This window comes from Diadema antillarum, unplaced genomic scaffold, assembly GCF_040938485.1.
Source record: "Diadema antillarum isolate AM-2024a unplaced genomic scaffold, OU_Dant_1.0 scf00000026, whole genome shotgun sequence".
In the NCBI taxonomy this organism is placed as follows: Eukaryota; Metazoa; Echinodermata; class Echinoidea; order Diadematoida; family Diadematidae; genus Diadema; species Diadema antillarum.
Genome location: NW_027270915.1, coordinates 835,826 through 852,193, shown reverse-complemented (window position 1 = coordinate 852,193; position 16,368 = coordinate 835,826). Strand labels below are relative to the sequence as shown.

General features: G+C 36.6%; 1 protein-coding gene across 1 annotated transcript; it reads left to right on the top strand.

Annotated features, from left to right (window-relative positions):
* Positions 1-1,475: 1,475 nt before the first annotated feature.
* LOC139734350 (epoxide hydrolase 1-like) lies at positions 1,476-11,100 on the top strand. Its single transcript, XM_071645145.1, has 7 exons — positions 1,476-1,928; positions 3,004-3,172; positions 3,900-4,014; positions 5,600-5,729; positions 6,791-6,996; positions 8,384-8,615; positions 10,077-11,100. Exons 1-7 carry the CDS (start codon positions 1,600-1,602, stop codon positions 10,276-10,278), a joined length of 1,383 nt encoding a protein of 460 aa, XP_071501246.1. The 5' UTR covers positions 1,476-1,599; the 3' UTR covers positions 10,279-11,100.
* Positions 11,101-16,368: the final 5,268 nt, after the last annotated feature.

Here is a 16,368-nt window from a genome sequence, read left to right as displayed (position 1 = left end):
GATTTTTAAAGACCTACTGAAGAAAATTAAAGAGCATTGAAGAGATTCTAATCAAGACTGCCAAATTCAAAGGACAACTCATTTTCTATACATGTCTATCAGAATATTTTCAGATTAAAAAAATATATATATATTATAGTATATAAGTGATGTATGATTCTGTATTGAAAGGTCAGCAGACCTACTTTATACCCTTTTATATATCAAGGGACTAATTTCATCTTGCCAATTTTTTTTTTTCATAAGCATGCATTTTGAATCCATCTTAACTTTACTATATGTTACAAAATCAGCAAAAAGGCCATCAGAAGAAAAATTGCAGCTGCAAAAGTAGTTCTTATTCCTTGAATGTCATTATGTGATATGAATTGAAACAGAGTGATATAATTGAGAAATATTTATTGATTGACTGCATTCAACTTGACATTTGTGACAGCCACGATGCCAAATATATGATCTGATGAATAGATTCATCTGCTCTATTTGTATATGAAATAAAGGAATAAAGAATATTATAATCATCATTTCCGTTACAATTGTTGTATATAATACATGTATGTAGTGCAATGTCAGTTTTGAAAATGATGCACTGTGTAACATAATGGCATTCAAATACACATTCAGGCGTATTATATATACCCTGTATATATATATATATATATATATATATGTATATATGCGTAATAGACACATACATGTGCAGAAAGAGAGAGAGAATGATAACAGAAGAAGAGATAGAAATAAGCCTACAAACACATGCATACTTTGATGAATATACATGTAGATGGATCTTAATACAATATATACAAAAATACATCTATGATTGATTGGCAATGCTTAAGTGAACTATGTTTGCTGTCTTCGATATAACCTAATCTAATTATTAGCATATTTTTTTTAAATGACAATGATAATGTGAATAACAAATGAACTTAACCAGTGGCAGATCCAGAAGAGGGCTTACGGATCTGTGCCCCCCCCCCCCCATTTTCGTTAAAACAAAAGAAATAAAAAGAAAAATGAAGGAGGCAGCGTGCACCCCCTTTTTATTTATTGGTAAAGGTGCCCCTCCCCCCCCCCCCCCCCCCATGGAATTCCCGGATCAGCCCCTGACTATGAGAACCTAAGCGTATCAGGAAGGTGGGTTCTCTTTCCACCTCCTTAAAAGTTTTTTTTTTCTGTTTTTTTTTTTTTCTGTTAAAATGCGGGTCGAGGGAGCCGAGATGCACCTCTTTCCACAACACGAACTCAAAAACCTCAGCGGGTTTAGTTCGTGAAAATCGCACCACTTCGAATGATCATGCCACCCTGAAGATCGCGATATGACCCCTCCCAGGTACCCTGGGGTTCTGCGCATGCAGCTGCAGCAGGCTATGCTGGGGATCTGATTGCGCCGACTCATATCTGTACGTACGTACGCTCCTAATCCTCCACTCGCGCACAGCGCAGTTCAGGTGCGGGCGCTCTAGCTAGCTACAGGTGTATCTATCTAACGTTAGTGTTCGCTGGTACATCTTTCGGCTACGTATCACTCAAATTTGACATTTTACGTTTTCAAATACATTGCAAGTAATTTAGGATCACCAACATTCTCAAAAGATGGGCTGGAAAACACCTATTGTCATTTTAATCCTGGCGGTCGTGTGCGGCTATTTGATTTCATTTGTGCTCTTTCCAAGCCTGCTCACTGAACCCCCCGATGTTGGCAGCGGGTGGTGGGGTCGTGGTCTGCCCGAAGTGGCGGGGAAGGAACAAGACACGTCCGTTCGTCCGTTTCGTATCAACGTGTCTGATGAAGTATTGGCAGATCTGAAGGAGCGACTGGAAAAAACACGATTTGTCGATCGGCTTGAGGACTCGGCCTTCCATTATGGCTTCAATTCAGACTTCATGAAGCAGGTGCAGAGATATTGGCTCGAGAAATACAGGTGAGAAGCATTGTGGTCGGTGGGCGTGGCCCATTCCCCAGAGTCCAGACGATCTGCTATAGCTAGGTGGGGAGCAAACCTTTTAACATTAATAACAATTCCTTTCACATGGTCCCATTCTCACTTCAAAGTCTGATCCATGGCCCCTGACAATGCTGTGCTGTTGATTACCTAATGACAATAAGAAGTCAGATATAAGATAAGAACATCCCCTCATGCTCAGGCTCAGGTAAATCTTTAAAATGAAAGAAAAAAAATGCACTTGCACACACACATGAAAGAGTGTGGATGAAACTTTGCTTGTTTTCTTTAAGGTGCTTCTCATCAAGCTTGAATTGTTTATGGGTCTGAGAACAAAAATATGAGGACTTGTTGATAATATGAATATATAATGTGAATGAAGAATCCTAACCCTACCATAGTAATATAAGTAATTTTGATAATTCATCTAACAAGTGAAATACAGAGATGCATGTTAAAATTATATACACTTTTGCTTTATAATAATGATATTGAAAACAGATTGTTGATGCTATTGAATTAGGACCTACATATGGCAATTTTAATACAACTTCTCAGTGGTTCTAATGACATTTTGAAAATCAATTATCCAGCATCCCATCAAAACAAGCAAAGAACATGATGTGCATGCCATTATGATGTTGTCTGCCAGTTGATAGAGTATTTCAGTTGTGATACCATCTAAAGAAATGTAAAACAAAACAAGCAACCTAACAAATACTCCTCTCACATCCACTGAAAAGGTTCTGTGCCAGCACTAGCATTCTGTCTTGTTGCAGAATAAATGTCAGAAGTTCTGCCTGCGGGATGGTGCAGTGTCAACGACTCAATGATTTTCAAGTGTAACATACAATTACAATACATCTATTGATTTTAGTTGTATGTTTGTTTTTTAGATGTGCACACCTTATACTTAGTTCTTTTTATACTAGGGATTAATCATTTTGTGATATGTTGAAACAGATAAGAATCTTCATCAGGTTAAGAAAGTCTTTCATGTAAATTCACTAAACATTTTTGAATTTTTGATTCTTATTTTTGACTCTTCCCTTAGCTGGCGAGATGCTGAGAGAACGTTAAATCAGTATGACCAGTTCTTGACCAACATAGAGGGCATCGATGTACACTTCCTCCATGTGAAGCCTAAACTGAAGCCTGGACAGAAGGCTAAACCCCTCATCATTGTCCATGGCTGGCCTGGATCAGTCTACGAGTTCTACAAGGTAAAATCTTTGAAGGCTTCCGTGGCAGTTGAACATTGGTGGTAGAAGGCTTAACGGTGCACCGCATTTTCTTTCTTGGGTTTACATATGTGGCCCTGAAAAGGCCACATACATACCCACAAAGTATCCTACTTAACCGTCCACTTTCATTAGCTCACATTGTTGCCTTTGGGAGTAATATGAAGTATATGCATACAATATTGAAAAACCAGAAATTTTGGTGGGCATGAAACTTCCGCAAATTTTGCAAGGAGCCAAGATTCACAAAATGCACACAAAAGTGTTTCTCTGCGCCCAATATGCATTGAATGGCAGTGGCAATTTGCAAAAGTTTCCTATCGCGAAAAAGGCCGTTGGCTCCATTTCATAAAGGTTTCATGCCCCGAATGTATCTGTATAGTTTTACATTATCCGTGAAATGTGTTTGAATTGTGAGTAATGTATTGTTTTCTTGTGAATGGATTGCATTCAAGGCTGGATATCAGCATTTGTGATGTATGTTTTGATGATTTGTTAATTAACAATAATGTTCTTTATTTTCTGACATTTGATTTGACATACAGTACACATTTTGTGCAACCATCCCATTTTTGTCAAAGATATGACTTTTGCCTTCCAAATTTCTTTACCCTGCACATCAGTATTTTTCCCTTTTACTTTTTTCACTGCAGATGTTGACTGCCCTGAGTTATCATACCTACATCCCTACTTCCTTTTTGTTTTTCAGATTCTACCTATGCTGACGGACCCCCTGAGCCATGGTGGGACGGCTGATGACATCTTTGAGGTTATCTGCCCAAGCATCCCTGGATACGGTTTCTCTGAAGCCCCCCACAAACAAGGTGTGGTCTATTGCTCAGGGATACCAACTTCTGTCCAATCAGATTGAAGCTACAGCTGGCACCAAATCAGAAGCAGTGGAAGAGCCACTCAGCCTTATGACTGTGCCTATCAGATCCAGACAGCTTGAATGATGATAGTGAAGATGGTGGAAAAGTTATAAATAGTGATAGGATATTGTTTGTGATGATGATGATGATGATGATAATAATGATAATAAAAATAATAATAATGATAATAACAGCAACAATAGTGCTACTACTTCTACTACTACTACTAATGATAATAATTATAATAAAAATGATAACAATGGTTATGGTGATGATAATAAACTAAGATAATCAATAATTATAATGATGATTAATGATAATCTCATAATTCCATCCAAAGAACAATAAATTGAGATTTCATTGTAAACATCATTTTTCATGGAGGATATTTTCCAGCAGTTACTCTTTTTCACCTCTAATTTTTTCAGGCATATTTGGCCTTGACTGTTGTCTTTTTCTAAGGGTAAGGATGAAGGGTTTTACTTCTTCTTTTTTTCAGTCAGTGTATGTGTCTCTGTAAAGACTCCATTACTGTAAAACCAAACAATTTTGTGTGCATTTCAATTTTTTGAAAGCCAAGTTTCGCAAAATTAAAGGCAGGGGAATGTTCTAGCCTCCACTACATGCATTTAATGCCAGTGGCAGTTCAAGAAAATTTCATGCCAAAAAAAAAAAAGACCAGTGGCTCTAATTTGTGAAACTTTCATACCACATTTTTTTTCTTTCCAGTAACCCTTTCTGTGTCAGAGTCTTTGGAGAGTGTGTATAATGCACTTAGGTTTTCTGTGCTAGTCGGCACTTCAGTCATACAAAAGATGAAGATTGGACAATGGGGCGGTGAGTTGGCTCAGTCGGTAGCGCGTCTGCCTCACGATCACTCGGCCCGGGTTCGAACCCGAGTCTGGACTGAGCAATGTTGTGTGTAAACATACCGTCCCCTCTAGCGAGAGGCAAAACACTCTGTCCCTCGGATAGGACATAAAATGGAGGTCCCGTGTATGAGAGAGTCACAGCTCATGCACGTAAAAGATCCCGCTTCATTCATTCATCGCAAAGAGCAGGGTGTCTAACCCGGTGAAGTGGTCCCACCCCACATCCAACTGGACCCCATGGAAGACCAGCTTAGTGTAGCTGAATATGGGCTATCCAGCCATCTTCACAGATGGAAAATGAACAACAACAACAACAACAACAATTAGAATCCAGAAAATCTCGCTGTAATTTTCAAAATGTACTGTAAAATTAGATATATTTGTGACATGGTTTTTTTCTCAAATTGGAGCCGCCAGCCTTTTTCATGGCATGATATTTTTGTGCATTGCCAGTGGCATTCAATGCATATAATATAAATAAGAACTTTTGAGTGTATTTTAATTTTGCAAATCTTGGTTCTCGCAAAATGCACGAAATCAATGCACACAAAAAATTCTGGTTTCACAGCAGATAGTAAAACTTTAAATCATAAAGATTACCTAGAATAAACCCGACAGCGTCACAATGAAATTGATGGACACATTTTGTTTTATCCTTCTGACAGGTTTTACGGTGTCCCAGGCAGCACGGGTCTTCCACAAGCTCATGACGCGTCTCGGTTTTGAGAAGTACTACGTCCAAGGCGGAGACTGGGGAGCAGCGATTACATATAACATGGCCCTCATATTCCCTGGGTTGGTTTTCTTCAGCATAATTATCAATCTATCCTTTTTGATTGTGTTCAATTATACCTAACAGCAGAGGTACTTCAACTGGCCAGAAAACAACCATGAAAATTGACGTACTGTGCAAGTGAATATTTTTGTGCAAGTAATTCTATGCACTGGGCTAGTTAAGACAAATTTTGCATGGTTATAATTACACGGAATTAAGACATTTCATATGGTTACGTATAACTAGCAAATGTATGCACATGCTTTTTTTTTTTTTCGTGGTAGCGTCAGGTTGCAAGAAATGCATCAAAATATCAACGCCATGAAAATTTCCATTTTTACTTAAAGTACCCTTAAAAGAAAAATACCGGATATGTTCATATGTAAGCAGAAATTTATGTGCATTTTACACGATCTAAACCTAGGACAAAAACTAATTTATCTTACATGTTGTATGACATATTAATTGTATAGATTTGATTTTGAGGTAGTTACATTGTATGGGTATAACTGCTACATGTTATGTGTAGATTTCTTCATGTTCGCTATACCTGTAGCATGCATAAATTTGCACAAGTAATATGGACCCCTTACCTTTTACCATAGTATGTACTGCCAAGGCCCTTAATTGTCGTGGCAGAGGTGAGCTCTATGAAATGCTCTCCCAATTTTTGTAGCTTTTCACAAAATTATAAAGATATGAATCGTATATTCATCTATTGAGCATGAAAAATCCCTCTTACAAAATAAGCAGTTTGATATTCCGTATATTAAGACTGATATTTTGATAATCCGAACAAGAATGTTTGTTTTGATTTGATAGATATGTAAGCTTGTAGCTGCTCAATTTAATGTGTGATAACATAATTGTACAATGAACTCCCATTATAGCCAAGCCCTCAGGACCAGCAGTTCTCTTTTGATATAACAAAGTATAACCGAACAAATAAGAGCGAATAATGTTGTGGCCTGAATTTTTACTTCTTTATAACCGGAATTTTGTTATAACTGTGTTCGTTATAACAGGAGTACACTGTACACTGAGTCCTCTGTCTGTAAATCTCTTGTTGTGTATTAAATAGAAATGTGAAAGGGATCCACACCAACATGGCAGTCACGATGAGCATGAAGAGTGTGGTCTATCCGTTTATCGCCGGCTACTTTCCGTCTCTTCTGATGCCCAATAAAGAGGAACAGGACCGCTTTTTGCCTGCCAGTCAAATGTGGTTGTTTCTACTACAGGAGACGGGATACATGCACATCCAGGCCACTAAACCAGACACTGTTGGTTGGTAGTAAAAAATAAAAAAGAAATAGAAAAAAAAAAGAAGTAGGAAAACCTATAATAATTATGGTACTAACAATAACAATAAGGATAATAATAATGATAATGATGATGAAAGTAATGATTATAATAATAATTATAATAATAATAGTAATGATAATGATAATGATGATGATGGTAATAATAATAATAATAATGATAATGATAATGATTATAACAATTATAATGATGATAATGATAATACTACTAATGATAATAATGACAATGATATTAATAATGATAATAATAATGATAATGATAATAATAATAATAATAATAATAATAATAATAATAATAATAATAATAATGATAATTGTATTCAGTCCTTCCATGACATCATAATTTTGACCTCCAGAATTTCGCCGTCAGATCAGGTTCTTGCGGTCAGAAAAGGGTCTCAAAGCACCATCTGTCCATCGTTCCAGAGATATGTTCATGTTCTGAAACTTCATTATTCATATTTCCAGAAACTTGAGCTTTCGCAAATTGTATAATTCACTTAATTTATGAAAATTAAGCTTTTTTTCGCATGATGACTCCTTTAAAGGAGACTTCTGGATGATTTTCAAATTCTTAAATTTGAACAACTATAAATTAGTTGTACTGAGGACAAAGTGTCCGAATTTATGATAATTGGGGTGCAGACTAAGAATATTTTCAAAATTTATAACAAATTGCAATGAACAAGGATGATGACATGGCAGGTTCACCATAAGAATGTATGAGGCAGAACAAAAGAAGAAGGCATGCTTAGATTATACATAGGTGAACTCGCAAGCAAGCGGTATTGTAATGGAATTACACTGAGATTACATTTTGAAATATGTGAGCCTGCTATGTCATCATCCTTGTTCAGTGTAAGTTGTTTAGGGTTTTTCAAAGTATTGTTTCAATAAATTCCATAAATCCATACATGGAGCTGTTGATTTATGTGCTACATGATGTGAAATTATGAAAATCGTCTGGAATGTCCCTTTAAGCTTTGAGAATGTTGTTGCTTTCCGCATGTAATGATTCTGCCGTTTGTATTAGAGCTATCTTGAAAAGCAGGTTGAAATTTCTGTTGTAACATTCCAGCACTGTAAGTCCTCTTCATCAGTGTAAAGGTGTCAAGACAAGATCATTAAAAGTGTTTGTTGATTGTTCAAGTTTTTTTCTTTTCATAGCCCAAGGAATGATATGATAGGACCTTAAGAGCTAAGTGGTCTCTCAAACTACACTTGTAGAGTGATGAAAGTTTAGTTTTCTCTCAAACTCACTTGTAATGTTTTGATTGACTACAATATTTGATATATATGACAATATTTCTTCCACTCAATATTTCTGTCAATTTCACGGTTACTGCCCACAGGTCAAGGTGTTACTGATTCTCCCGTCGGTCTAGCTGCATACATCATGGAAAAATTCTCAACTTGGACGGACCCAGCGTGGCGAGACCTGCCGGACGGCGGACTGACCAAGGTCTGGACGCTGGATGAGCTCTTGACCAACGTGATGATCTACTGGGTCAATGGGAACATTGCATCCTCCATGCGCCTCTACAAAGAGGAAATCGGCGGCAACTCGAAGCAGTACGAACTCACGTGAGTACATTTGTGTTGCAAGGGTCAAAGTTAAACCATGGACATTGCCTGCAATGCCTACCGTGGCGCTTGGTTCACAGAAGTGGTCTTCTGTGCTTGCATTTTTTTCTTTTCAAATTCATTAGTTAAACTCATTGGCACAAATGAGTGATGAAGTTTCTGAGTGCACCTACTATTAAGTTGTCTAGTTTTGGCACTGAAAGTCCCCATGGACTTTCAAACCTTCCAACAATGTCTATTTTTTTACGCTCACACTGCAGTTTCTTTTTTTTCCCCTCCCTCTTTTTTTTTTTTTTTTGAGGGGGGCGGAGTCAAATTCCTTCCTCATTCCATGCATGTTTCAAATGTTTCCACCATCACATTTCCTTGTGTGAAGTGTGATATATCATCTTTCCTATCTCTTTTCTAAATGTGTGTAGCATTGATTGTACTTGTTTATATCATATAATAAGGTATATTGAGATTGTCCAATGTTGCATAAAGCCATAGCTTTATTTAAAAAATCTCTCTACAGTAAGAAACCCGACAACAAGATAAGCACATTTGTGAGAGAAAGTTGGCCTTTAAGCTGCATACCATAGAGACCTTACCTGGACAACATCAGGACAATGTCTGGAGAACAAAATTTTTCATCTTGGGCAATAAAACTGTAGGAAAGAGGGAGGGGTACCATCTTAACCCATTGAGGACGGTTTGATTTTGCTACAACACGCATTTCCCATAGACGCTTGCCCGAGTATACTCGGGACTTGTCCTCAACGGGTTAACAGACACACATACCAAAAACCTTTGAACTCTGGGTAGGTTTCCATAACAGTACACCAATCATGTGTGAAGGGGGTGTGTCCACTCTTGACAAACCCTGGATGGGATATTATACTGGCCAAGCCCAGTGTGTGTGTGTGTGTTCCTTATCCCGACCCCGTAGATCATTGGCTACGATCCAAACGCTTGAAAGGAGCAGTGTCAAGTATGTCATTTTGTCTGGACTATTGGGAATGCGTGTTCCGCGTATCAGTACAATGTTAACAGAAGGATTGTCAGGACATTGTCACGGTAGCATCAGGGTAATGTTGGGGTAAGTACCCTGGCTGGTTTGTGTAGAATTTGTCAAAAGTTACCGTGACAATGTCTGAGAAACTTTTTGCATGGAAAGCCTTAACAGGTAGGGTATATAAGATTTGTCGCAGTAACAGTGGTTTAAAAGGCTCTGTTCAAATGAGGCTTTGGAGAGAGTCAAAAATGAAGTTCATTAATTCAATAACATAAAAAAGTAAAAGAAGAGGAATATCTCTTGATTTTCCAAACTGTCCATTTTTCATATGTGTTTGTTTGTGTAGTTGGGTGTGAGTGTTTTGTGTATTTAGGTGTATGTAGTTGTGTGCATATGTATGTAATATGCTTTATAGACCGACACTTAACGCTGCCCATCCATTGTCTTCCTCTGGTGTTTATCTATAGGCATGCCAACATGGTTCCCTTTGGCCATGCTGTTTTCCCCCACGACCTCGGCATGGCTCCTGAGTGGTCCTTACGGGAGTACAACCCCAACCTCATCAGCTACACCTTGATGCCGCGGGGAGGCCACTTCGCTGCCTTCGAGGAGCCGCGGATGCTCGCTGACGATGTCCGACAGTTTGTGCGAAAGGTTGAGGCACTCTGAAAGAATTAAGACAGCCCATTCCCAAAGTAGTGGGGAATTGGAGTAGTTGATTATGAGATGTTTGATCGCAAGAAACTTTCTGAGACCTGTAGGGTTTAACGTGTGGGGATCAGCACATTCCCAAAGTAGTGGGGAACTGAAGTAATTATCATGAGATGTTTGATCGCCAGAAACTTTCTGGGACCTGTAGGTTTAATGTGTGTGGGATCAGGTGTAGTTTGCTAATTTTTTCTCCCTTTTTTCTTTTAATATTTAGAAAAGAACGACTATTCACAGACAGATATAGCTCTAATCTTTGACTTACCCATTGAGGAGGAGTCCCGAGTATACTAGGGCAGGTGTCTAAGGGAAATGCGTGTTGTAGCAAAATCAAACCATCCTCAACGAGTTAAAAAGGTCTTCCTAAACTAGTTGTCTTTTCAAAGACATTGCTGTTCATGTTGCCAGTCTTATTTTCAGATGGTAGAATATCTCATTCATAATTGTGTCCATCACACATAATTATACTTTTATCATCATGTTTACAGCACTATTAGATAAACTGTTGAGCTTCTCTATACTGACCGTAAACAGGAAATTACATTCCAGACAACACCTGTGATTCAAATTATTGACCTGCCAAATCAAATGGCCAGCTCTCAATCCGTGCAAGAGATAGGCTGAGATATCCAAAAACAAAGTAAAACAAAGTGATCCTAATAAAAGGTGGATACCATCTTTTATTGGGAATGCTTTGTTTTGGAGATCTCAGCAATTTCAAAACCAATTTTCATCAAATAAACTTTGAATGCCTTTAGAGAAGTATGGTCTTTAACATTTCACAGCGTGGTTTGCAGGTATCTCACAAAAAGTTAAAAGGTGAATCCTCACCTCAACCTATAAGATACCATCCCTTTAATCTCCATCCGGAAATGAAAATGCTATCAAATCACATCATTGCCATTACTAGTATTCTCATCACTTATCATCATCATCATCATCATTATCATCATCATCATCATCGTCGTCGTCGTCATCATTATCATTGTCATCATTTCAATCACCTAATGGTAATAGTGTCAGCAGTGGCATCACTGGAATGAAATCCATTTTGTAAAGTGTGATTTTGTCTTAAATTGTTGAATCTGCCGAATATATATTTTTGGTGGAAAATTGAGTAAATAGATTATATCCATTTCTGGTTGATTTCCTTTTGTTTACATTTGAATATATTTTTGAATACATTCTCATGTATATGTAGGTTTGTGATTTGAATCATAAAGTGCAATCTGTAATTGATTTAAACTGCCAGTTCTGCCGTAGTGTTATACATTTAGGTGTAGTATGATAGAGGTTTTAGCAAATATTCACAATTGCAGAAATGCTTTAAAAGTTGCTCTTCTCTCTCTCTCTCTCTCTCTCTCTCTCTCTCTCAGCAAAATTCAAATACATGTACATTGTATTTTCAATCTTTTTGTTTGACTTGTTGTCTCATACGTGATTGTGTATGATTTGAATATCTTAGAGTATTTTCAGTCTTTAAAGTCTACAGTACGTAACAATCCAAGAAGAAAAGAATACAGTATTTGTGATTGACAATACAACCTTTCAAGCTTCAATGTGTGATAAAATTTGATCTAATTGCATTTACTAAAACAGCTGGCAGTTTTCACAGCTTGTTATGTTGACATCAGTGGTACTAAATTTAGATGTACAGTCTTCTTTATTGCAAGATTTATATATATTCATCACAATTCTTTTTTTTTTTTTATTGATAAACGAGGTAAAATGTATGTAATACAGAACCATGACATATTGATTGATCAAAAGCTTTGCGGTATGACTTATCATTGCTTTCAATTCAATTCAATTCAATTCAATTCAAATGATTGCTTTAATAGCAAAGTAAAAATTGTTTAATGTTTGATTTAAAACAATATCATCTGTTAGCTTTTCTTGAAAAGAAAAATTAATTGTATTTGTTATTGCATGGTTAATGGTTTGTTGATACCAGTGAGCCTTCCAAGAAGTTATATCATCATCCGAACTATGAGATTTTGTATATACATGTAATTGCATAGATATGAAATATGATTGGTGTACTAGCATTTACTAGCCAGCAGGGTAAATTTTGATCAATAGAAACAAATTGTGTCTTCCAAATAATGAGACTTTGCATCTCAGTGGAGGAAACATTGTTTTGCCCCGATGTTGTCAAAGTTTTAAAAGGTTTGTTCCGTAAGTTCTGAACATGCAGTCAGAGTTTGATTTGGTTTGAAGAGCAGTCTAAAAGGAAAGTTCTTGTACACATTTCATCACTGTGTCATGTTTATACAAGGAAAATTAATGCTTTGTAAGTCAAAGAGAATAAGTTGTGGCTTATGCAATATTTGACTCGTGTGATGTAACAAACACACACTTTCCATTTCAAAGTCCAAAAATTTCTTTCACCTTATTCAGAATTGTGGCCTTTGACATTTTGGAGAATTGACTGATACATGTAAACATGCCACTGAATAATGGAATTGACACCTTTGCTTTATAATTATCAAGGAGAGATAATGCATTTTCTTTTGTGTGAATATTCTTCCATTACATCAAATTTGCTTTATAGGTGAAATACAGGAAATATATTTCAATGTTTTGGTACAGTCTAACCTGTCTATAATGGTTGCCAAAGGGAGACGAAAAACTGGTCATTACAGACAGGTGGCTGCTGTAGACAGGTTTATTAATCATTAACAATCTTTTTCTCTCAGAGGAAATTGTTTTTAGTGATCATATATGGCAGGTGGCTGCTGTAGACAGGTGGTCGCTAAGACAGGTTTGACTTCTTCTTCTCCCGGTAAAGTTCTGCCCTCAAATGGTCGAGGGTGAACACACTGTATCAGTATAGTGAGAAATGTTGTGGAAATGTACTTATTTGTAGATGTTTGATTAAAGAATCCCATATTAAGTTTAGTTAGTTGCATCTCTTGCTGTAAGTCTGTTTGTTACCCTTTCCATGCCAGGGACTTTGGACAGTATATACAATACTTTAAGATTTTTTGTGCCAATCATTACTCACAGGACACAAAGGGTTAAGGGGCCAATTTACAATGTACAATTTTCCTGTTGAGAATCATGTAACCGTGTAATTTGTCTCACAGTACAGAGAAATTTGTTTAAGTGCCTGATTATTGGAATTGATGTTCTTCTTACCAAATAAATGTTAATTTTTCAATAAGTTTTACACCTCTCATTGTGTGTGTGCTTGTGAATAGAAATAACTTGATAGCGAGATACGTAAGAAAGGATTTCAAGATTGGTAATTGTAAATATTAAAAATCTCATTTGGAATGCATTTAAAGACCAAATTTAGAAATGAAATCTTCGGACAATATTGTGTGCTGAGTAAATACAAGCATACACGAGGGCAAGATGAAATTGCTGTGTCATTATTTGTGCTCAAGGTACAGCGAAAAGCAAACAGAGCCTTCAACCAAATACACAAAATCTATTCTTAAATATCTTTGACATAATCTTTTTGTGAAAGAACTGGAGTCCTGCAGCCATATTTGGAAATGCCACTGAGCTTTATTCATTTCGTGTGTTTTTCCAGCGCTCTAAAGATGCATGATATGCAATGATAGCCATGCTTGCCTCATACAGTTGTACTAACAATCTTGGACCAAAAATACAGATTGTAAAAGTGAGCTCAAAGCATTGTGGAGATTTGTGGGGAGGCTGTTCAAAGCAGAAAGTAATCATGTTAGATGCAGTGACTGCCGATGCACATCCTGGGTCCCATTTCATGAAACTTAATTGTTATCAGTAAAGGGGGGGGGGGGGGGGGGGGGGGAGTGGGGCGAGCGGATTAACAACTTTGATTTGTAGTTGTTGTTTTTTCCAATCACCAAGGTCTTGATCACCATGTGAACCAAATCAAGATCAAGACCTTTCATTCATAATAATATTGCACCTTGCTCAAGGAACTTTTTTTTTCTTTTGGATTCATGTAAATGTACTCCTGGTCATAATCTGTCATAGTAAATTGTTGGCTGTAAGCTTATATATCGTTTTGCTGATGAGCAGTTGTTTCCTGTGAACCACACTGCAATTACCAATGACTCATTAAATGCCATCATTACTGTAAATGATGGCCTATGCCTTGAGCAAGGATTGGAATAATGAAATGCAAGATAACGAAATAAGAAAATGATAACCTAATCACAAATTATTTTGACCTGCACATATTACCATAAGCGTTTAGGAAAAAAGAAAAAAGATTGTAGAATCTAGGTGTAGAGGTCACAATCAGACTCGTACGTGCAGACAATGTGGGACAAGTTCATATCTCACCAACAGCAAACAAAAGAAAGGTTGCACAACCTTTTTGTGTGTATTTCTCAGTGCATTTCATATGAAACGATTGCACGTTCATTCAGTCGCAGTCACATCGCAAGCAGACAATGGAACACAAACAGGAGGCTAGTCCTCCATTCGACCTTTGACCACGTTATTCACACAAAGCTAGCGCACAAATTTATTCTTTGGTCCTTTATAGGAAAACGACAAGCTGTTTACACTGTCAGCAAGAAGTGGGTAGACACGTGTAAAATTTGTTCGTCTTTCAAAGGAGACACACAGCCAAAGAAAAGGAATGCAAATAGCCAAACGTTTGTTGTTCTTTTATCAAGAGTAAATGATCATCTTTTATTTCATTGGTATCTCACTGGGTCAGATTTCATACACCACGTACACCCTGTACACCATCACATTTCAAAGTTAAAGAACTGTAATGGTTTGCATTGCATAGTCATAGAACTGACTCATATTGATCATTCTAAATTGTCGAATACAGACATTATTTTTTTCAAAGAGGTTTCCAGTTTAACAAGACATATCCACGCTGCAGAGTCAGAAATCTTGATCATATATAAAACCTAAAGTTTACCCCTTGTCATCTGCAGTGACATATAGTTATTACGATAAGCTCATAGCAACATCCAGTCAATGATGATAATTATGTCATTCTGACATTTTATTCGTACATAGACCTATCTTGATAGTGCCAACAAAATATTCAAGCCTGCTGTATAATTGGGTGTTGGTATTTTTTCATATATTTGGACATGATACCTTATACAGCTCAGTCAAAAAAGTTTAAAAGTGCGTGCCCCCTCTTTATTTTTTTTTTTTGTTGTTTTTTTAAATGGGGATGGGGGGGGGGGGGGGCTCGTGCATACGCCTCCTTTGACTTTGTAAAGGCTTCTCCCCTTAACGGAATTCCTGGATCCGCCCCCGTAGCGTCTTCTTCAAGTAGGGTTCATGTGTTTCTGCATACACTGCATGCATATTGCGTGCATAAAGGTGGTAGATTTTTTATGTATCAATGAATGTAAAATAGTATGCAGTAAAGGCGTTGTACATGATGTATGTTTGTGTGTCTGTGTGTGTGTGCGTTTAGTGTGCAAAAGTGTGGGTAGGTGCATGCGTTCATGGATGTGTGTCAAAACAACGTGCTGTACTTGCTAACTATGAATACATCTCCAAGAAGTTATACTGTTCATTCCTCTAAAAGCAAAAAAAAAAAAATGCATTTATATTTCAAAATCACGCAAGAATATCACATTCAGGGTAAAATAACAACAACATTTCAGTTTGCCGACAAGAGTATAAATCAATTTCAGGTAGTACGCGAGAAAACTACAGTGGCAGTAAAATTTAGTCTCTAACCTCTCTCACTTTCTGAGACACTAAAATCATATCAAAAGGAGGCATTTATGATAGCATAAGTCAATAATGATAATAATAATGATAGTAGTAATAATAATAATAATAATAATTATTATTATTATTATTATCGTTATTATTACTATCATTAATATCAATTATTATTATCAATATTATTATTGTTGTTATCATTATTATTACTATTATCATTCTTATTATTAATATTATTATTATCATATTGTTATTAATGATAATATCATTATTATCATTATTGTTATTATTATTATCATTATTATTACTATTATCATTATTATCATTATTAATATTATTATTATCATATCATCATTGTTATTAATGATAATATCATTATTATCATATTAAGGTGTTAAGCCTACA